Source organism: Buteo buteo, chromosome 24 (genome assembly GCF_964188355.1).
Source record: "Buteo buteo chromosome 24, bButBut1.hap1.1, whole genome shotgun sequence".
NCBI lineage: Eukaryota > Metazoa > Chordata > Aves > Accipitriformes > Accipitridae > Buteo > Buteo buteo.
Window position 1 is genome coordinate 21347682 of NC_134194.1, and position 22843 is coordinate 21370524.

At 48.8% G+C, this 22843-nt stretch overlaps 2 protein-coding genes across 2 annotated transcripts; one reads left to right on the forward strand and one right to left on the reverse strand.

Annotated features, from left to right (window-relative positions):
* Window positions 1-217: 217 nt before the first annotated feature.
* On the reverse strand, window positions 218-9785 carry LOC142044544 (protocadherin alpha-C1-like). Its single transcript, XM_075057132.1, has 2 exons — window positions 7371-9785; window positions 218-256 (listed from the first exon to the last, which is right to left on the reverse strand). The coding sequence occupies exons 1-2, from the start codon at window positions 9783-9785 to the stop codon at window positions 218-220; spliced, it is 2454 nt and encodes an 817-aa protein (XP_074913233.1).
* A 595-nt stretch (window positions 9786-10380) lies between these two features.
* LOC142044545 (uncharacterized) lies at window positions 10381-20547 on the forward strand. The gene is made up of 5 exons (XM_075057133.1): window positions 10381-10459; window positions 11246-11259; window positions 15336-15599; window positions 17619-17779; window positions 18961-20547. Exons 1-5 carry the CDS (start codon window positions 10381-10383, stop codon window positions 20417-20419), a joined length of 1977 nt encoding a protein of 658 aa, XP_074913234.1. The 3' UTR covers window positions 20420-20547.
* Window positions 20548-22843: the final 2296 nt, after the last annotated feature.

The window sequence follows — 22843 nt, forward strand, 5'->3', positions numbered from 1 at the left end:
AAAAGGTTTCCTTACACTTAGACAGAACCTCCTCTTTTCCTCTCGCTGGGTGCCACTGAAAAGAGCCTGGCTCCATCTTCTTTATATCTCCCCTTCAGATATTTACATACATTAATGAGATTCCCTCCTCAGCCTTCTCTGGGGTCTCTCAGCCCAGCTGTCTCAGCCTTTCCTCATATGAGAGATGCTCCAGTCCTTTAGCTATCTTAGTGGCCCTTCACTGGACTGTCTCCAGTAGCTCCATATCTCTCTTGTACTGGAATTTTTGGAGTGTCACAAAGTTAGAAGACTGAAATCAGGCTTATGTTGAAATGTCTTCATGTCTTAATACTATAGGTCTGATCATAACCCTGTGAATGTAACACCATGCAACAAAAACTGCTTTAACCATAAGGATATTGTGCCAATCTCCATATAATTATTGGCTAGAAAGCAGAACCAAATAGCTGTCTAAAATAAATTTCCAAGACACATAAGGAAACAGCTATGTAGTTCAAAAGATGAAGAGCCCATTCAACTGTAAATCTTCCTTGCTTGGCCTATATCCCCTACAATGGGATTGGAAAATGTTGAGGAACAACAACACAGAACTTTTTGGAACCAACAGCCTCAGGTTTCATGAGTGAACATCATAAACTTTGATTTTGCACATCAATCATGCAAAGATGTTTGACTTAGAAGGCAGCTTTTGCAGAATAAGAAAGAAATTAAAAGCAAATAAATGAGGTGTCAAGACCCATTATGCTGGGACAAACTTAGGGGAAAATAGAAGAAATAACAGGTCAAAATATAAAAATCATTCCTTTGGAGAAGAAAGAATCCAAAGAACAAAAATGTGTTCATTTTCCTTAGAGAGACTGCTCAAAGACTAGAGACTACAAAACTCTTCTTTATTTCATAATGTACCTTCTTTCTCTGATATTTAATTTCCACTTCTCATATTTGTCAAATTTGCTTTTATTCTCCAAATGCCTCTGATAGCATCAAATCTTTGAGCTGTTGCTCTGCCCTTTTCTTTGCCTTACAAATCTCAACTGAATATCTTCATCCCCATGTGCCTGCTTGCCTCCCTTTTCAGTTCTGGTATTGGATTTTGTTGCTATTCTTTTGATTAATTGTGACTTTAAACAGTCCTCAGGAAGTCACACTCTTAGCAGAATTCCTTTCATTACATTGAAACAAGCTACCTGTAAACCCAAAAATACATAGCGTGAGTGCAGGTCTATTGGGCCACACTAGAAGTCCAGCAGCCTCTCTCCAACAGGATACAGAGGATGAACAGGCCAATAGTACAAAAACACGGTACATGCAGATCAATCATTCCCTTGAGATACCGTCCCATCTTTTGACAAAAAAATCTATACTTTCCTCTATTTTCAGTATCTTGAGTATGAAGTTGACTATGTAACAAATTACTCTGAGGGAATGCAAATTGCTGTCACCAAGGAAGAATTAAAATGCTGGGAGTTCAGCATCCTCAAATCCCTGCTACCTGATTTCCATCACAGATTTCTAAAAGAACTAACAAATAAAAGCGTAGGATTGAGGAGGCTTTGGTTTGAGTTTTGTTTCTTTGTGGGTTTTGGGTGGGGTTAGCTGGGGGGGGGTGGTGGTGTTAAGATAAACCTGTCAAGTCTGGAGTAGAATAACCAGATTGGAGAGAAGCAACTGCAGTGCCAGTGATTTAGAATAGTAAAATCCAGCCTATGTGACCACAAACCCACTACCCTGCCTGTTTGGATAAAAATTTGGAGGAAGGAATAAATGAGAAATGAAGGTACACTAAAAGGAAGGAAAATTCTCATAGATTTATCTTACAACTATTTGCTAGACTGGTCTTCAATTCTCTTCAATGAAAACACAAACTGAAATTCATCTCATCTATTCTGATTTCAGTAAAATATTCCATACAGCACTACATCAAAAAGTTGAACAATGGCACAAGAAGTTGGGCTATTCTAACAACAGTTGTGGAAGACAACCATTTGGCATCATTCACTGCAGGAACAACTTGACACCTGTCACAGAAATTGATGACATCTAATAACCCAATGTGCAGACTCCCATAAGGTACTACTTATATCAACTAGTTTCAGTTATTTAAAAGTTGTGCATCTGGTCTCAGCGCTATTTGTAGACTATGTCTCAACTCTTATGTCCAAGATGAACAGGATGAGTTGCTCTCAGCAGGTGGCTATGACTTTTTAACATCTAAGGTTCAAACACCAAGCATTTAGATGGATGAGGTTAGGCAGAACCACCAGTATCTGGGGAACCAACCTTCCCCCACCCATCTCTACCACAAAGAATTTCTGCAATAATACTTACGTGACTGATCAATCAACACATTACAACTATGGAGAAGGTAACTGCCATCCCAAGAAGTATGAGGTGATGTATTCCCTATCCCCCGAACCAGGAAGTATTCCTATCACTGTGTAGGAAGCCCTTTGTCTGAAATATTATATATAATTCTGGTCACATATTTGCAATATAGATCCACAAAGGAAGAATAGATGCAGAGAAGGGATATTAGCACAATCAGACAAGTGCAGAGGTGACGGTAGAAAAAAGATTGAAAGAGATTGACTTGTTTAGCTTAATCAAACAAAGCCTAAGAAAAGATGTGGTTGCTCTCTAAACTATGAAGAAAGCAAGGCCCAAAGAGGGAAGAACACTACTTATACTAAAAGGACATTGCTGGCACAAGAACAAATGTCTATAAATTCATGGCAAGTAACTGTTGACATGATGTCAGAAGAGGGTTTTAAAGCTTTAGAGGAATAACTTTATACTAGGAATAATGGGCACAACCTAGTGAATCCTACAATTAAAATGAGTATTTTTACAATTAAATTTTAAATCTTTGAATTTGAAGATTTAAGATTAAATGGTGGCTGATATAGGAAAGGACTGGACTTGATCCAAACTGTTTTCTTGTTCTCTACTTTCATACAAGAATTACTACTTGCATCTACCCTCTCTCAACCCAGGCCACCATCCAATCCACCGATCATTGCCTTTGCCTTACACATCTCCAAATACAGTCACATTACCCTCTACATCCCCTCAAGCCCTTTGTCTCAAGCTACTCCTTCTGTCACTTTCCCTTCCACTACCTCTAAAAATAATACTCCAAGGCAGACACCAGACAAAGAAAGTTTCAGCCCAAGCATTTGTAGCCTTTCCTGGACACAGTGTTCTTTTGCTGAACATTGGAGCTGCATCCTTCCTTGCAAAAGGTAATTGGAGTGGTCAGAAAGAGGGAAATCTACAGCAGTTTCCCTTGCTGAATTTTCTTTGATGATCACTCTTTCTAAGATTTTCTTGGCCTGACCCCAAGAGCAACTTCTGTAGCCAAGAAATCTGCCTACACAACTGAATTCTTACAATGTGGGCATATGACTGCTGGTTCTGGGCAGGTTATTATCAGCACGGACAGAAAAAATTAGGAAGGTGCTTCACCCTTATATTTAGCTTTGTTATGGGGTGTGCTCCCATCAGAACAAGATGCAGGGAGGGCTTACTCACATGGCTGGTCTTTACTTGTGTGAGTAAGCTGCTGATGCTTAGCCTGCGGCAGTTCAGCCTAGATTGCATGCCACTGTTTCAATGTACGTGCATCCATTTTTGTCACTGGAAATGCATGCCACGTTGCACAAAATTATTCCACTCCTATTAGAATTTAGCAAGAAATATTCTTCCTTGCTAGGTTTGTGTCTATTTTTGGACATAACCTAAATATTGAATGTCAAATCACAGAGTTCACTACACCCTAAATGTAGAAATATCTCACAGGCCTTTTGCGTAGCACAATGGACAACACAAGCAAGCAAAAGAACCGTAACAATCCATGGCCACATCACAATCCCAGAAATACTCAGTGAACTACTGCTGACTTCAGTAATCCAACTACTGCCTTTGTCTCTCATACAGCACAGTAGCATAGCAGTGTAACGTGCTTTTCACTTAGCTGTCACTTATGCTACATTGCAGAAAGACACAGCAAAATAGTGAAAGAGATACAATTACAGTTTACTATACTGCTATTATGGCCATACATAGTTCTATTTTTAGCTTTAACCTAAATAGAAGATGTAGAAGCATAAAATGGTCTCATGCATCTGCATATATAAAAATCATTCAAGCCTATCGTTTAATTCAGTAGCAAATGAAGACCAAGAATAAAGAAGTTAAATTTTGAAAATACATATAATTTCTGGAATTTCAATTAACTTTTGATATATGTAGACTTTTTCTATCTTCCACGTACTAAAAACTGTAATATCCACCTCAGATTAAAAAAAAAAAAAAAAAAACCAAACAAAAACAAACAGGGATATTTAAGTTCTGCTAAAATTGTAATTCTGGAGTAATTTCCAGTGTCTTGAATTATAACAATGGAGTTCCTCCCAGTACCTTTTAAATATTTAATGTTTTCTTTTTGTTACATTTATATTCTTATGGAGAAATACAATGATCCCTCCTCAGAAGTTCAAAGGGTCACTTATGCTTATATTTTTACCTCCAAATGAGTCAGTCTGAAAGCACTTAGACAAAATTTAGTCTACACCCAAACTTCAAATTTCATTTTTTACTGAAATTTCTATTGGTAAACACTGAAAAATTATAATCCTCTCACTTTAATATAAAATGAGTAAAAATATTCCTCACTAATAAAATCATTGTGATCTTTCTGCATAGAAATCATACTGAAGTCCACAGGGATCTGGACTAAGGAATAATTTTCAACAACACATGATACCTCAGATGAATGGAAACTATTTTCCAAGCATCTCTAACATAAATATACTTTATTTTAAATCTTGGTGAGTCTAAAGTACACTTTCATGTACAGACATGAAAGTACAGAGACTGCAGCTTCTGCCTACTCCTGATCATTTGAATATGAATGCCATTTTAATAACTTGCAAATTTTGCAAGAAATATGTAAATTGTATATATACACATATATGTGTGTATACATATGTAGTCGATTCTCCAGTACACTAGCCACTGAAATCATCAGCACCAAATTAATAACAACTGACATCCTTCTGTTTCTAAGGATAGATAAGTTTTCACAGTCCTTGTCTCTGCTCCCCTACTCAGCCCAATTAATGTACAGCCTTTGGACTTCTCATGTAGGTCACATCTACAGTTACCAATATCTGCATATTAGGAGCCAAGAAAATAAAACTACCAAAGGTGACATCTCGGATTTATTTTGCCCACTCGCAAAAGCTCCTAAAAAGGTGTCTCATATTACAAGTTTAAAAATTCACCTGAATGACTGAATATAGCGAGATGTAATGAGATACATTTTGGTTGCTCTCATTACAAAGATCAGGGATACTTTTGCATTTTTATTATTGTTTAGTCCATTAATGTGTTGGTAACCCGAGTTTCAAGATCTTGCTCAAGAAGAACACAGAAATTAGTTGCATCAGAGGGTTTTTTTGTATCACCTTTGTTATAGAAGTTTTGCAATATTGACCTAGTCTGAAGCCAAGGATACACATGCCCCCAAGACACTGTCGGGGTTCTTGCAGACACCTTCTGAGAGTTAAGAGATTCCCAAAAAGGTTTTTAGCTCCCCATTACAAAGGTCCTAACTCAGCCTTTTTTTTTGGATTCTCAAAATAATCAGTGATATCCCAAAGAACACCAATGTATTAGGCACAAATTCTTGCTTACATACTACCAACTGCTATTTTCCTGGACTCTACAATTTCTTGCTGAAAGACACTGATGCTTCTGCTTTTGCAAGATTTATTCCACACCCCCAGCTTTGCATAGTGAGAAACCCCTAACATGTGCAACCCACTTCCACTACAGAGAACAGGACTTAAAACTGATTATAACTTTGATTAAATACTAGGTAAACTATCATGAGTAAATCAAATGACATATATGAGAAAAGATCTTTCCTTGTCAGGAGGATTTATGTGGACAAGGTGTTCAGAAAACAGTGAGAGGGTGGATAAAAAAACTACAACCCACAAACCTACTTCACCTTGCCAACAGATAAATAAGAGAAGGCATGATAAACTAATTGCATAATTAAGAGCAAATCAGGAATCTTTTCTAGAACAAGGGAAAGCTTGCTAAAAATCACTACTTGGAAACTCAAGAGTTATAAAAGGAGGTGTTCTATAGTTAAATATGTATTTGATTATCCAAAGAATTTGCTGAGGCTACCCTTACATCAAGGTTCAAAAAGGGGCTGGCTATTTACATGTATTTAAAGGTACAATAATGATCTAAAAAATGAAAATAAACATAATCGTTACAGACTTAGGACAACCTTTAATAATTGTAAACTAGGATAAAAACAACTGAAGGAAGCAGATTATACCATGTCTGTCTAACATGGGTTCTTACATTTTCCTTAGAAACATCTGGAATAGCTCTTATGACAGAGTACTGGCCTGGGCAGAACCAACAGTGGTTAGTTACTGTTACGCACACTAGGGAAATTTGACAGACTGCACACAAAAAATCTCAAAACTTCACAAAAATATAAAGATGACTCACAGCACCTATTAAAAATATAACCAGCATTGTTTTCCATATAAGAAAACTGTATCTTGGACAAGTGACAGCAACACCCAACAGATCAGACCTGCAGACATATCCCACATTGCAGCCCTACACTGTGATCAAAATATGATATCTTCTCCTGCAAATTCATCCATCACACTGCTGAGAAGAAACCACCTTGGTCAAAGGCTCAGAAGAGAATTATTTTAGGTTCCACAAAACCTGTGGATTGCTTAGAAAGAGAGATGAGCACTACAAACTACATTTCCTAAAGAGGTGCTGGATATTGAAATCCTGTTATTCCACCACAGGCTTACCTTGGGCATTGTAAACCAGCATCTTGGCTCAGTAAAATACTTACCCCTCAATGAAAAAAAAGTCAGGAATGGGGGGGGAGGGGGGGTGTTAAAAAATAATAAACAAAAAAAAATCACAGGCTACATACAATGTAGATTAGAACCATCCATGGATTACAAACTTGCATGGCCTCTTATCATGCCCCTACTTAGCTATCTGAAGACAATGGCTCAGCCTGCAAGGTATTTAGTTTTCACTTACATTTTCTTTACCTTCAGTTATGTCTGAAGGTCCTAAGTGTTTGTGGGAAAAAAAAATCTCTTTTTTCATCCCATGACCATATTTCACCCAAAGAGATCCTGGCTTTCAGAAAGATATAAAAGGAACTCAAGTTTCCTCCAGGTGCCATGAAGGTCTGATGCCTGCTCTCCTGCAAATACCCTCAGTACCTTCTTCCGCACTGACAGTAACCCAGCGTAGATGCAAGGCCATGTGCCTCAAAGAAAAAAGTGAAAGGAAGAAGTACTTACCACAAGGACAGCACTCAACTGATCACTTTGGACCTGCTGCACTTGGATGCAGGGTCCTGGCACTTGCAACCTTGAACCACTGGGAATGTTCCCAGCATCACCATTTGGGATGCTGCTGTTACTAGGCCCAAGACCTACAGATGCCCTGTACAAGTAGGTATGCGTCAGTTTACCCACACCAGTGACCTCCAGCATGTCTGGCGGGAGGTGGGAGCTGGGAAGCATGTGCACGCTATAGCAATACTTTTCATACTCATCAGCTGGGCAGCAGCAGCCACTGCAGCAGCAAGTCTGGCAGTGGCACAGACGCACAATGGCAAGAAAGAGGAGGAACGCTGCAAAGATACAGGAGACACAGGCAAGGGAAACAATCAAGTAGATGTTTGTAGCATTGAGCAGTGGTGGTGGCTCCCCGCTGTCATCAAAGTCCGGTAGTGCCTGGGGCAGGGTGTCAGCCAGCAGGATGCCCACCGTCACAGTAGACGAGAGCGGTGGATCCCCGTGGTCCCGCACCACCACAACCACCTTGTGCTTGAGGAAGTCAGTGGAGCGCATGGAGCGCGTGGTGCGCAGCTCACCAGAATGTGGTGCCAAGCGGAACAGGGTAGAGTCGGAGGAGTGGGCAAGGTGATAGGAAAGCCAGGCATTCTGTGCATTGTCCTCATCATCTGCCACCACTTTCGTCACTAGGTAGTCCTCATCAGCCAGGCGGGGCACAACTTCCACAGCTACTGAGCCATTCTGGCTGGTGGGATACAGGATGGCTGGGGCATTGTCATTCTGGTCTGAGATGTAAACATTCACAGTTATGGCAGCACTCAAGGCTGGTGACCCATTGTCCTTGGCTTCCACTTGGAAATAGAAGCTCCTAAGCTGCTCAAAGTCAAAGGCACGTTTTGCATAGATGCTCCCGTTGGCCAAGCTCACAGACAAAAAGCTGGCCAGGGTACTGCCTGCAACTGTGGAATTCCTGAGCATGTAAGAGACCCGTCCATTCTCCCCCATATCAGGGTCAGAGGCTGAGACCTGGTAGAGAAAAGCACCAAGTGGATTGTTCTCCTCCACAAACACATCACATGTGTCAGCACTGAAGACTGGGGGGTTATCATTCACATCAGAAATCTGCACCCAAAGGGTCTTCTGAGTGGTGATAGGTGGAGAGCCCAAGTCTGTGGCAGTAATAGTGATGTTGTACCCACTGATCAGCTCTCGGTCCAAAAGTCCACTGGTGACCAGGCTGTAGTAGTTTTCAAGGGAAGGTTTTAACTGGAAGGGAAGGTTATCAGGGATCTGGCAGGTTACTTTCCCGTTCTCCCCAGGGTCCTTATCCAAAATACTCAGCAGAGCTATCACTGTGCCAGGAACAGCATCCTCAGGAATGGGACTGGAAAGGGATGTAATTGTTATCTCTGGGCCATGATTGTTCACATCAGTGATTTCCACCAGGAGCTTAGCTGTGCTGGACATGCCAAATGCCCCATTATCCCTTGCCTCAATAAGCATCTCGAGGAGAGGTCTCTGAACAGCTAAAACGCCATTGACTGTCACCTCCCCAGTGTGCGGGTGAATAAAGAACATTCGCTGTAGATCAGCAGAAGTAGTATTGCTAAATGAATACCTGATCTCTCCATTTGGACCTTCATCCAAGTCCGTGGCATGCACTTGCACTACCAAAGTGCCACTGGGGGAGTTTTCCAATATACTCGCCCTGTAGACTGAGTGCTCAAATTCTGGTGCATTGTCATTGGTATCCAGCACAGTCACAATGACTGGGACATCACTGGACTTTGGAGGATCCCCACCATCTTTGGCTGTAAGGACAAGTCTGTGAGTGGCTTGCTGCTCCCTGTCTAAGGCTTTCTTCAGCACCAATTCAGGATATTTACTCCCGTCCCCGCGTGTCTGCATTTCCAAATGGAAATGTTCATCAGGACTCAGAGTATAATTCTGGACACTGTTAGTACCTTCATCAAGATCTTGGGCGTTGGGGAGTGTAAACCGTGCCCCGGGTGACAGGAACTCAGGCACGTTTATATGATATTCACTTAAGGGAAAGCTGGGGGAGTTGTCATTTATGTCCAAGACTTTAAATTCCATCCTATAAAGCTCTAGAGGGTTTTCTAACACAAGTTCATAATTCAGAAGACAGGCAGACTTTAATTCACAAAGCTGCTCCCTGTCTATGGGCTCGTTAACAGACAAAGCCCCCGTGCTTGCATTTATATTAAAATATTGCTTACTTGAACCGGTGATCATGCGAAATTTCCGAGCTGAAAGTGTAGCTGCATCTATTCTTAGATCCTTTGCTATGTTCCCAACAGACGCTCCACGCTCTGTTTCCTCGGCGATGGAATACACTACTTGCCCGTTCGCGGTGCAGCAAATAAGACAGAAGACCATTAAATAGACCCGCATTCTTCCTCCCCTGGCTCAGCTCCCCGCAGACCGGCTCAGCAGGAACATAATCCAAAATTTCAGCAAACACCTCAAGTTCCCAGCGCGAAGCGAACGGGCACCGGGGAGCACCGGCGGCAAGGCGAGAAGTTGGCTGCAGGCGCGGAAGGCTCCGCGGCGGCTCCCTCCCCCCCGCTCCCCTCCGCGCCGCCGGCTGCCGTGCGGGGAGAGGCAGCACCTCCGCTCCGCCGCGCTGCGCCCGCCGCCGCCGCTCGCTGTGACCGGCGCGGCGGCCCCGCGCGGTTCTTAGACTCGCGGCGGCGGCGGCGCCACCCAGAGGCCGCGGTGCCACCTGCGCCGCTGGGGGAGGGGGCTGCGCTCCCCCCGCCGACGCAGCCCCGCCGGACGGCGGCTTCTCCTCGCTCCCCCTTACCCCCATTTCCCCCCCCCTGTTTTTTTTTAGCGCCCCGACGGAGGTCCGGGGGACGGGGAGGGGGTGCTTCGGGCCTCGCGAGTCCGCGGCATGGATGTGTTTCCGTGAAGGAGAGACGCGGAGCAGACCCCGCTCGCTCCCTCCCTCCCTCCCTGCTCTCCTTGCAGGAGGGGCAGCGAGAGGATGCGCTGCAGCATGCTGTCGGAGTACCGCGGGGGAAGAGAAACGCCTATAAGAAGTGACAGGCATCGGCTAAACATGGGTCAGCACAGTCCAGGCACGCTCCGGCTGAGCACAACATTTCCCAGAGGGGTTTTAAGAGCACAATTAAAGGAGGCAGTCAACTCTACCCCTGTTAAACTTAAAAAAAAAAAAAATTAAAAAAAAGGAAGGGGTGGGGAAGGAAAAAAAAAAAGCCTCTTTCCTGCTTCGCCTTCTGGACAAGGTAAATTAACACGGCTTATTGGAGAGAAGGATCTCTCTGACAGTCCCCAGTCGGATCGCCGCAGCCACAGATGAGCTCCCATCCAGCCCGTCAGAGCAGGATGGGGATGGCTCGGGTGGGCGGGGGAAAGTGGGAGGCTACAGCAGTCGAATTACTTGTAGAGAAGTAAATATCGGCGCCAGAGAGGTCTTGCATTTAGGACATGCCCAGGAACTGTGGGGAGAGACGAGCTGATACCACACAGAGATAGCAGATCACGAGTGAAGGGGAAAAAATAAATAAATAAATAAATATCAAAGCACTCCCCCAACTTTCTGCACCAAGGGCACAATTAGCAACTACCCCCTAAGCAGGTGGGAGAAGGCAGAAAGCATTTCAAAACACCCTCCTGGAAAACCTTCCTGGAATGACCTTCAGCAGCAATGTAAATGTAAAACAGATGGGCCTCAAGCCCTGACGACCCCTCTGGTCTCGTCCGTTTCCAGCTTCCTTCTGTTAGAGCTTATTATCATGAGATCCTGATCGATCAAAAGCAAGAGACTATACATGTGCCACAAGGACAGATCTTAATTCTTATTGCATTCGTTGTGTTTCTTTATGCAGCTGAGAATTTCCGGGTAAGTGAAAGAGAACATTTCAATTATACATAGTATCAGGGCCTTTCAAAATAGGAGAAAATTGGGAGCACAGCCAAAAGTTGTACATTAAATAAAAAAAATCGATACATCTGTTTGCATCCTCACAACTCAGCAAAACCTTCCAGTGAGGTTCCTATCCTGCCGGCACCAGAGCAAGCCTTAGTCAGCCCCAGCACAAGTATCTGCTGTTCTTATGATTTTTTTAACTCCAGGTGCCCCTGGCAGCACCTGAATGTTGCATTTTACTTCTACTGTGTTGACACTACAGCACCCATTAGAGCAGGGGGGAGGGGGGCAGGGGTGGGGGGGTGGAATGCAGGAGCTGCGCAGCTGGTGTGCATCCACCTTAATTCACACACTACAAAAATTTGTTCAATGCACCATTGCACACAGTATACAATGTAAGTATTTATGGTACGCTGTTTACCTTGGGGTTGTTTTGTTTTTTCCTTGATTGCTAACTGCAGAAATCCCCAATTCCCACTTAGTCATCATAAAATTGTCATCCAGACTCCCTCCACCCCAAATTAGCCCTAGACTCCCCTTGTGCCAAGATATGATGTCATCTACAATATAGGAAAAAGTTGCTAGTTTTACTGCTCTGTAGTGATGCGCAGTCATTATAAACACCCAGAAGCAATGCAATAACACCTATTAAAGTCACAGGAAAGACTGATAAATTTCCCTTAACATTGGCCTGTGGCAAAGATAAATCCATCTGTCTGGGAAGGCTTGGGCAGCCGAGTGTTGGTGTCCCAGGTGCACACACAGGTAAAACACACAGACTATTCACCTGTCTGTGACTGGGTTTGCAATGAAGAAACCCAAGAATTTGGGGCCCAAGATCCTCCTGTTGAACAGATGAACCCACTCAAAGGTAGATTTTCTTTAAATCTTAATATTGGAATAACAAGCTGTGGTTATGCATTCCAGCACCTGAAATACCAGCAGTGCTAGCAGAAACTGATTAACTAATAACAGCCAAAATCAATCAAAGTAATTGTACATTTGCCTCTTTCCAAGATGTACTCACCTTTTGAGAAGTATCTGGCAGCCTACACCAATTTTGTCTTTAATTCACTGTATTGGGTTTGTGTGGCAAGGTTTTGGTAGCGGGGGGGGGGGTGTTACAGGGGTGGCTTCTGTGAGAAGCTGCTGGAAGCTTCCCCTATGTCTGACAGAACCAATACCAGTCGGCTCTAAGATGGACCCACCACTGGCCAAGGCCGAGTCCATCAGTGATAGTGGTAGCGCCTCTGTGATAACATATTTAAGAAGGAAAAAAAGTTGCAGGGCACACAGAAATGGCAGCTGAAGAGCAGAGTGAGAACATGCAAGAGAAACAACCCTGCAGACACCAAGGTCAGTGAGGAAGGAGGGGGAGAAGATGCTCCAGGCACCGGAGCGGAGATTCCCCTGCAGCCTGTGGTAAAGACCATGGTGAGGCAGGTTGTCCCCCTGCAGCCTGTGGAGGACCTCATGCCAGAGCAGGTGGGTGCCCAAAGGAGGCTGTGAGCCCACAGGAAGCCCACGTTGGAGCAGGCTCCTGGCAGGACCTGTGGCCCCGTGGAGAGAGGAGCCCACGGAGCAGGTTTTCTGACATGACTTGTGACCCTGTGGGGGACCCACACTGGAGCAGTGTGCTCCTGAAGGACTGCACGCCATGGAAGGGACCCATGCTGGAGCAGTTCATGAAGAACTGCAGGCTGTGGGAAGGACCCATGTTGGAGAAGTTGGTAGAGGGCTGTCTCAGATGGGAGGGACCCCACATTGCAGCAGGGGAAGAGTGTGATGAGTCTTGTCCCTGAAGAGGATGAAGCAGCAGAGACAACATGTGATGAACTGACCATAACCCCCATTCTCTGTCCCCCTGTGCCACTGGGGGGTTAAGTAGAGAATCCAGGAGTGAAGTTGTGCCCGGGAAGAAGGGAGGGGTGGAGGGAAGGTGTTCTGAGATTTGGTTTTATTTCTCATTACCCTACTCTCATTGATTGGCAATAAATTAAGTTAGTTTCCCCCAGGTTGAGTCTGTTTTGCCCGTGACAGTAATTGGTTGAGTGATCTCTCCCTGTCCTTATCTCGACCCACAAGCCCTTTGTTATATTTTCTCTCCCCTATCCAGCTGAGGGGAGGGGGGTGATAGAAGGGCCTTGGTGGGCACCTTGTGTCCAGCCAGGGTCAACACACCACATTCACTCATTTACTACTCATTTACCATCCAAAATAACTTCTTCAGCTTTCTGCTACATCTCTTTAATTTTGTAGCATTGCCTAATGCTTGTTTACAGGGCTCTAAGGGAATTTGCCTTTGATCCTCTTTCTTTTTAGCAACATTTTTAAACCTTACAACCCTACTTTAGTATTTTGGCATCCCTTGCCCTACTCTCCTTTTCCACACTCTGCAGTGGACAGTCAGGCAGCTTTGCTCACTGGAACACCCATGTTGCTGGCACCATCTCAACACCCAGCTCCTACTACACTGCGTTCCTAGTCCAGCCTGGAAGAGCACCTGCTCCACACACTGCTCAGGTAGACAGCTCTGGGCCTTGGCCAAAATCCAGTGCTTAGTACTATTAAATATCCAGGGCTGGTTACGCTACAGCCACTCCTGCCATGAAGGGAGTAACACCATTGTGCCATGGGGGCAGAATACAGCCTTGCCCTGTGTGTGAAGCCACCGCTTTGCTCGGCAGAGTCCCAGGCCCCTTCCTCCCTGCCTGTTCGTGCTCTACCTCCCATATCCAGCTGCCCTGGGGGTCTCAAGGGTGCCTTTACACTCAGTTTCTCCACTCTCACTCTTGTTTGGCCACCCTTCCACCCAACCCTTCTTTTCAAGGTCTCCAATCTCAAAGATCTCCTCTTCATCTCAAGTCACTTACGACTGATGTGCAGATAACATAATTAGGGTATTAAACACCTTTAATGTAGACACTTCACTTGGTATCACAGCAGATAATGTAACCACTGTTTAAAACCCCTCGTCTTTGAACTCACGTTCTGTAGGGGTCGGCGTTCGGAAGATCTCGCGATGGCACGGAAAGTTAGAGGGTTAGTCGCAGCCTTGTGATGTACCTGTAACCCCACCTCCCCTTGTTAGTATAAAAGGAATTAACTGCGCAATAAAAGGCGGAAGTTGGCGCTCACACTGTGTGTGTTATCTGTCTCTTTCCCTGGTCCGGGCCGACCAGTGATCTAAGCGTGGCACCTTGATATGTAGCGAACGCTACAACGTTCGCCTTCAATTTGCCATCTCCAAACCATTCCCTATTCCCTTCCCTCAGCTTGACCCGTTCTTAAAGCTGGTGTGACCCGAGTCGCCGAGAAATCCAACTTTTTGTGATCCTGACGGCATGGTCCGGGACCTCCGCGGTGCCACCCACTGCTACACAACCCCTCTCATCATCTCCTGCTCCCCGACGTGCTCACAGAGCTCTTCCTCTCTGCCCGACGGGCTGTTGCAGTGCTGCATTTACACCGCCTCAGAGCCCGGATCATCCCTTACGTACTCTTTCTCCCGCCCCGTCTTTTATTTTCAGCCAATCGTCCCCTTTTTCGGCAATGAGACGTCATTAGTCCAGCCGTGCATGTTGCACTCGGAACAATGGTAGCAGCCAGAAGAAACCGTTAAGGGAGCAAAGGCGAAAAAAATAAAGGTGAGCAGCAAAACCGGGTTGCCTCGGGGCTGTGGAGCACACGGCTGCACCACACGAAGAGCCGCTCGCGTTTCAACATCATCGTCTACGTCAGCGATGATTTTAAGGCGCCGTTTCCGCGGGCAACGCGTCAGAGGCGGTGCAGACGCCGAGCGGTGCCTTCGGCAGAGGTTTGCAGGATACGTCCCGCTCGGTACCGAGGTTTGGGAGAATCCCAGGGGCGCCCACCAGAACGGAGGGGCGCCCAGTCGTGTTAAATTAGGACACAGCGCTTCAGCGGGAGGCAGCAGAAGGGGCTGAATCCGTTCGGGGGAGGAGACGGAGCGACAGCCCTGCGGTTTCTCCTCCGAGGGGAACCGATGAGCTCTCCGCGGTGGCCGCTGTCCCCGGACCCACCGGCAGCCCCAGCACTCATCTCCACTCGGAAAGAAGCACGTGAAAAGCTCGTACACTGACGGCAGCCCCACAGTAAATAGGACTGAGGAAGACCGGAGCTCCTCCTCGGACCGACCCCAAGTCGCCAGCGCGGAGCCGCCGACGGAGGTGCAGGGAACCCGCTATCGCCTTTCGTGTGCGGGCTCCCCGGGCAGAGATGAGTGCAAGGACGGCGATACTCCCAGCGACCTGAAACACCAGGCTCCTCCCGCTCGGGACCCAGCGTGGCAGGTAGGCCATGCTGTCCCCTGCGTGAGCTGTCCCCCGTGGGACACCCCCCCCCCTTTTCTCCGCGGGCTCACTCAGCCCTGCGCCCACCCCGGCGAAAGGAGAGGGCAGAGCAGCTCTGCTGTTGGCCGCAGCGCCGGGCTGATCCGCTGTTGTTCCCGCAGCTCCGATCCCGCCCCCCCCCGCCCTCCGCATAGGCAAGGCAAGGAGAGGCAGCGATGTCAGGACGCCCTTTCGACAAGCCACGGGAGCTCGCAGCCGCTACGTGGGGACAGCAGGAGTGGAGATGACTAAAAGGAGCCTGGGAGAACAATCTCGTAGGCAGAGGATTTCGAGATTTCAGCGAAGCCCACGAAAATGCTCATTAGCCACATCAAGCCACAGAAATACAGACTCACGACGTGCTATTCGGTATATCGCAGGCGAGAACTCGCCGCTTGAACGCGAGGACATAGATCGGTCTATTTACCCCCAGTCAGAGACCACCGGGCTTGGCGGAAGCTGCCCAGGGAGGGGGGGGACACCCGCGACAGCAGGTACGGGGGAGCAGTCCCGCTCGTGCGGCAGAGCAGCTCCGAGCCCAACACCCGGCGTTTCTCGCAACTCCTCCGGCAGACGTGCCAGGTATTCCCCTGCCTGTAAAATTCCTAGTTCTCAGGCTGCAAAACGGCCTCCGGCCACCACGGCGGTGCGGGAGCTGCAGCCGCTGCTGCACCGCCCCTCCCGCTCCCAGAGCCGCCCGCGGCAGTGCTCTGCAGCGCACCCGGCTGCGAGCCCTGCCTCAGCAGCCACGATTGCATTCTGCCTGATAACATGGCTGTTAATCAGCATTCATTCCGCAAAACAATATGCAGCGGGAATGAGAGTCTCGGTTTGCAGCGACTGACAACCCTGCGTGAAGTTGTTCTCTTTTATTCATGACACTGACAGGATATTCTAGCGCGTTCTGTTAACGACTCCTGGCCAGACTATGCTACGAAGTAAAAGCATCCACGAGCTCTGTTTCTAAAGTTAAGATCGCTTTGTTTCTAAAAGAAATGCTGAGATACTTCCTGACAGTGTACGTCTATAATAAATACGTTCAGATCTTCAATTCGTTACTGCAGAGAAACCAAGAGAAACCGTACTGAAGCCAAAGCCTCCCCTGCCCCAAACAATCGGCATTAAAGAGACTCCACATCGCCCTTAATCATAGCCCAAGGAAACGATTTGATTCCCACACCTGTGCGCAAGTGCTGTGGTTTTCCATCCTCTTCTACAGAATTAGTTAAACCTTCTTATAAATTTAACCAGAAGCTTCTCATTTAGGAGGTCGCGGTTTGCTGTTCCTGCCTTCCATCACATCCATAGGAATTAAGGAAAGAAAACGACAGCTCTACAGCTCTGGAATAAGCCTTGCTACTCACACGTGAAGGTAGCTCACGCATACTTAAGAGGTGATAACCTACTCCCCTTAAGCACATCAGCTATCGGACATGATCAAAGGAGACTAGAAACACAAACCCCAGCAAATACACAAAGAACTCAAATGTAAAGCCGTTACTAAGTGACCTAAGATAGATGCAGGAAGGAAAGAGAAATTCGTGGGACATGCTCACATTTTTCTATGGATCAGGGGGAGATAACCCACTCCTACATTTTTTCAAAACGGACATGAAGTTTTCAACTTTCTTTACCGGTTTTCAGTACACCTTTAAGCACCATTCTTGTCAAATTGGAACCAATACCCTGTGATTTTAATTTTTTAGTCCGCGTCCTTTGTCTAAAACGCTTCTATTCGTACAAACCCCAACGAAATGTACGTTCTCAGAAGAAATATACTACATTACAGATAACCCTTTGCCATAAAACTATAGTAGTTATCCAAACAGGTGTCTTTGGCGAATTGAACGCATAACATGAAAAAGAATGATATAAAAGTACTGCTTGTTCTTACTACCCCGGCAGCCCTACAGACTTCGGGTTTATGCTGATATAATGCAAACTAAATCAGAATTAAGAGATCTTCGCTTTTTCCTGTAGAAGTTATATCCCGTTTCTAACATCGAACAAGGAACACTAAACATGACCCTAACATCTCATCTCAAAGAGTACTTTGGAGCTGGTGTCGATGAGAACAGAGTCGATTCAGTGCATGGCCAGGATCAGCTGAGCTGCGTCGATGACAGTGGTAAAAGAACCCGGTAATTAAGCAATCACTCTCCACACAGGGAAATCGATGTGGAAACCAGCATCGAAACCTTCTTTCTAGCTGAATCTGTGTTTCCCTGTTTCTTCTGCTCTACTGCTAGGAGAACCAAAAGTTTTTAACCCACCATCTCTAGACTATTCAATACTGCATAGAAAAGCTCTCTCTTCTACTTTTGCCTTAACCAGTCTTCCTCCCTCTCTCGACTCTGACCAACTTTCGACTCTACTTTCCACAGCACACTTCTGGGTTGAATGAGGTAGAATGGAAGCCACAACACTACGAAGAGAGCGGGATCAGGGCGTGGAGAGAGGTGCAAGGAGGCCGGGGAGCACGCCCTCCCTCAAACAGTTCTCCACTTCTTCATGAAGCATCCTGTATCTCACTCCACTTTCCCCCACATTATCACCGGACTTCTAGAGACAGAACAGTACTCACGATCTCCACCAACGTTTCTTCCTCTCACTGCACCCCATAACTGTCATTCCATGTATTTCAGCTTCTTAAGAACCACCAACCCACGAGCTTCAGAATCAATAAAAACCCGAGCGAGCCTTGCGCAAATGAAGACAATATTCATCAAACCAAGCAAAATCACACCTGGTTTCAAAGATACCTTGTACCCTAATTACAGTCATCCTGAGGGAGCTACCAAACTTCTGGGCACCTCCCCGGTGCTTTCACAAGTTGAAAGGCACTAAAAAAAGGGGAAATAAAACATCTGCTAACACCTACCACCGCCATTTGACGCCAAGCAGTAGATGGGGGGAGTAATCTTACAACGCTAAGAATTCGTTTAACCATAACGTTCTAGGCAAGAAAAAAAAACGGGGGCGGGGAGGAGACATAGAAATATTGTGAAGCGTTCAGGTAGTCAAACAATGACATTTCAAAAGGCGAACACACATGTCTAACACGGATGACTATGGCTACACCCAACAGCAATACAAGGCTAGGACTCGCATGGCAAAATTATTACCATAGAAAAGGTATTTTAATATATTAGATTGTCCATGAAAAGTGACAGGTAAATAGAACTACCCAAGAGAGGAAAAAAATACAGTTGCAAATAAACTTACCGCCCCTGAAGCAAGTGGGGAGAGAGACAGACCCTTCCCAGCAGAACCGTTTTCTGTCGTGGGGCCGGGCGGCGGCGGGAAGTTGGGGCTGAAAACCATCAGGTCGCTCTTGCCCGCGCCCTCCGCCACGCACAGGCTCCGGCTCTGGCGCTGCGAGTACGACCAGCTCCCCACTTCGCTGGCGCACACCAGCGTCGCCGGCCCGGGCCCCGACAGCACGGCCGCCCGCGGCGCCCACCGCGACGCCCCGTACAGCACCACCGCCAGCAGGAACAGGCTCGACACCGCGCAGATGGCCACCACCAGCCACACGTTCGTCGCCGCCGCCGCCGCCGCCGCCGCGCCGCCCTCCGCGCCCGCCGCCGGCCGCAGCCCCGCCCCCGACGAGGACGAGCCCGAGCCCGCGGCCGCCAGCGCCGCCTCGGCGCCCTCCACCAGCGACACGCTCAGCGTGGCCGTGGCCGAGCGCGCCGGCTCCCCGTGGTCCCGCACCACGATCACCAGCCTCTGCCGCGGGCCGTCCGCCTCCTCCAGCGCCCGCGCCGTGCTCACCTCGCCGCTGTACAGCCCCACGCGGAACGGGCCCTTCCCCCGCGGCTCCCACAGCTCGTAGCGCAGCCACGCGTTGTAGCCCGAGTCCGCGTCCACCGCGCGGATCTTCGCCACCACCTGCCCCGCCGGCGCCCCCCACGCCGCCCACGCCCACAGCGCCCCCGAGCCCGAGCTCGAGCCCGGCCCCGACGAGCCCGCCGCCCCGCCACCCGGCCCGCCCCCGGCAGGAGCAGGCGGGAGCAGCGCCGGCGCGTTGTCGTTCTCGTCCACCACGAAGAGCTGCACCGTGGCGTTGCCGCACAGCGGCGGCTCCCCCGCGTCCACCGCCCGCACCTCGAACTGCAGCACCTGCACCTCCTCGTAGTCCAACGGCTGCAGCGCCCACAGCCGCCCGCTCTCCGCGTCCACCGACACGTAGCTCGACGCCGCCCGCCACCCCCCGCCCGCCACCGCGCCCCCGCCGACGCCCTCCGCCACCGAGTAGCTCACGCGCCCGTTGCCCGCCTCGTCCGGGTCCCGCGCCCACAGCCGCGCCAGCTCCGCGCCCGCCGCGTTGTTCTCCCGCGCCAGCACCGTGTACACGGCCTGCGCGAACGCCGGCGCGTTGTCGTTCACGTCCGACACCGGCACCCGCACCCCGCGGCTGGCGCGCAGCGCCGGCGCCCCGCCGTCCTCCGCCCGCACCTCCACCTCGTACTCCGACACCCGCTCCCGGTCCAGCGCCTCCCGCAGCACCAGCGAGTACGAGCCCGCGAACGTCGCCACCAGCCCGAACGGCGCCGCCGGCCACACCGCGCAGCGCACCCGACCGTTCGCCCCCGAGTCCCGGTCCGACACGCTCAGCAGCGCCACCACCGTCCCCACCGCCGCGTCCTCCGGCACCGGCACCGACAGCGACGTCACCCACACCTCCGGTGCGTTGTCGTTCACGTCCAGCACCTCCACCACCACCTTGCAGTGACCCGACAGCGGGGGCGAGCCTTTGTCTCTTGCTTCTATTGTAATCTCGTAATTATCCATTTCTTCGTAGTCTAATTTCCCTTGAAGTCTGATTTCTCCTTTGTTTTCGTCGATAGTGAACATTTCTTTTACTTCAGCAGCGAGACGCTTACTAAATAAATATATAACATCACTATTGATCCCTTCGTCTAAATCCGTGGCACTGAGCGAGATTAACAGAGTCCCGAGCTCTGAACCCTCTAAGGCTTTCACTTTATACACCGACTGGTTGAACTGGGGTGCGTTGTCGTTGGCGTCCAGCACCGAGATCACCAGCTCCATTGTGCCCGTCAGCGACGGACGGCCCCCGTCACTCGCCAACAACACCAAACGGTGCTCAGGCATCGTCTCGCGGTCCAGAGATTTTGTTAAAACAAGAGCCAAAGACGCGCTCTGGTCATTATTCCCTTGATGATCAAGTCTGAAGTGCTCGCTGGGGCTGAGGGTATAGGAGAGCTGCGCGTTGGCTCCGACATCCGCATCCGACGCGCCCTCCAGCGGGAACCGAGAACCCGGCCGCGACATTTCCGCGATTGTAAAGGCTTCTTCGTTCACAGGGAAGAGCGGCGCGTTGTCGTTGATGTCGGTCACCTCCAGCTCCACGTGGAAGACGCGCAGCGGCCGCTCCACCAGCACCTCCAGGCGCAGGGCGCACGGCGCGCTCTTCCCGCACAGCTCCTCCCGATCCAGCCGCGAGCTCACCACCAGCGCCCCGCTCGCCCCGCTCACCTCCACGCTCGCCCGCCGGCCCTGCGCCACCAGACGCAGCCGACGCGCCTCCGGCTCGCCCGCCTCCAGGCCCAGGTCCTGCGCCAGCCGGCCCACCACCGTCCCGGCCTTGGCTTCCTCCGGCACCGAGTAGCGCACCTGCCCGCCGCCCAGCGCCCAGGCCGCCTGCAGCACCAGCACCCGCACCACGGGCCCCCAGCACACGCCCATCGCCGCCGCCGCCGCCCGCATGGGCCCCGCACGGCTCCCCGCCGCCGCCCGGACGCACCGCCTTCAGGGCTCCTCCGCACTCCGCCGCCCCGCCCGGCCCAGCCCGCTGCATCCCGCCGCCGCCTCGCCCGCTGACGGTAGCCGTGACAGCGGCTCGGGGAGGAGCTGCCGCCTTCCGGAGGGCTCAGGGCGCCTTCGCGGCCAACAGCGGCACCTGGTGTCCGAGCGCGGCTCCTTCTGCGAGTAGCCGCCTCCCGCCGCCTGCAGCGGCGCCGCGGTCGGGAAGGACGGGCCGTGGCTCCGCCCCCTTGGGCGACAAGCTCCGCGATTTCCCTTCGGAACATTTCCCCTCGCCAAAAACGATACTAGGTGGTGTGGCTCTTCTCTCTTCTCTTTTCTCTTCTCTCCAGGGATCATACCTGTGACGGTCATCACTGAAAAGAGCCTACCTCACTTCTGATCTCTTGACTTTGTCTTCCCCACACATTGCTGAGGAGGCATAACTTGGTTTCCTCATTTATTTCTTTATTTGCAAAGAGAGTTCAGCTGTTTCTTCTACAGAAGAAGACTGTATCCTTGATGTTCTATCTATGGAAAGAACTCAGGTCTCCAGCAGACATAGATTCACATCAAATTTATTTGTGCTTATTGCACCACTGCTAAAACCAAGCTGAACCTGCTTACTTTTTCATGGCTTTGTGACAGTGAAGTAGCAGAGCAATCCCATGCACTCTCCTTGGTTTTCATACAGTAAATAATAGAGCAAGGAAATCATATTACAAAGAATATCTGTGTCTGTCCATAAAAGAATTGTTTTGCCTTTTGAAATATAGGTCCAACCTAAGAAATCTGCAACGCATAAAAATTCCAAAAGACTCTCCACTCCATCAGTGACTCCCTAACTCTTTATGTCAGCCTAAATATAACCCACATAGCACAGATCCTCTCAAAAGGGTGAAATAGCTCAGGGAACCTGAGCTCTCTAGTAGTTGTTATGTCTCAGTAAAGTATTTCCTGCAAGTTTTATTCCCCACTTGTAGCTGCACAATGAATGACAAGTTCTTTCTTACCATTTTTGGCACGTAGGCACTCACAGTACAGCAAAACAATGCGCCCATTACTGACAGAGATGAGCTGCTGCAGGATTCAGTAGTCATCCAGCCATGACATAACTGAAGAGAACACAAAAGGGTTGCACCACTGCTGTGGCAGGGTACAGTTCATCTTGCAACATGTTCCCATGCTCCCACCTCATCCACCAACATATAAACACATCAGGGCCCCTTCTCTACACAACTACTGACACTTGCTGCTACCCCACCATGCAGGCCAGGCAGCAACACGAAACAGGAGATTTCACACAGTAGTGAGCTGCTGGTTCTACCACAGAAGCATCAATGACGCAACAGCAGGTCAAAACAAAATGAAGATACAAAATGCTAAAAAAATCCAGGTAGGTCTGTTGATAGGTCATCTTTAATTACACCTGT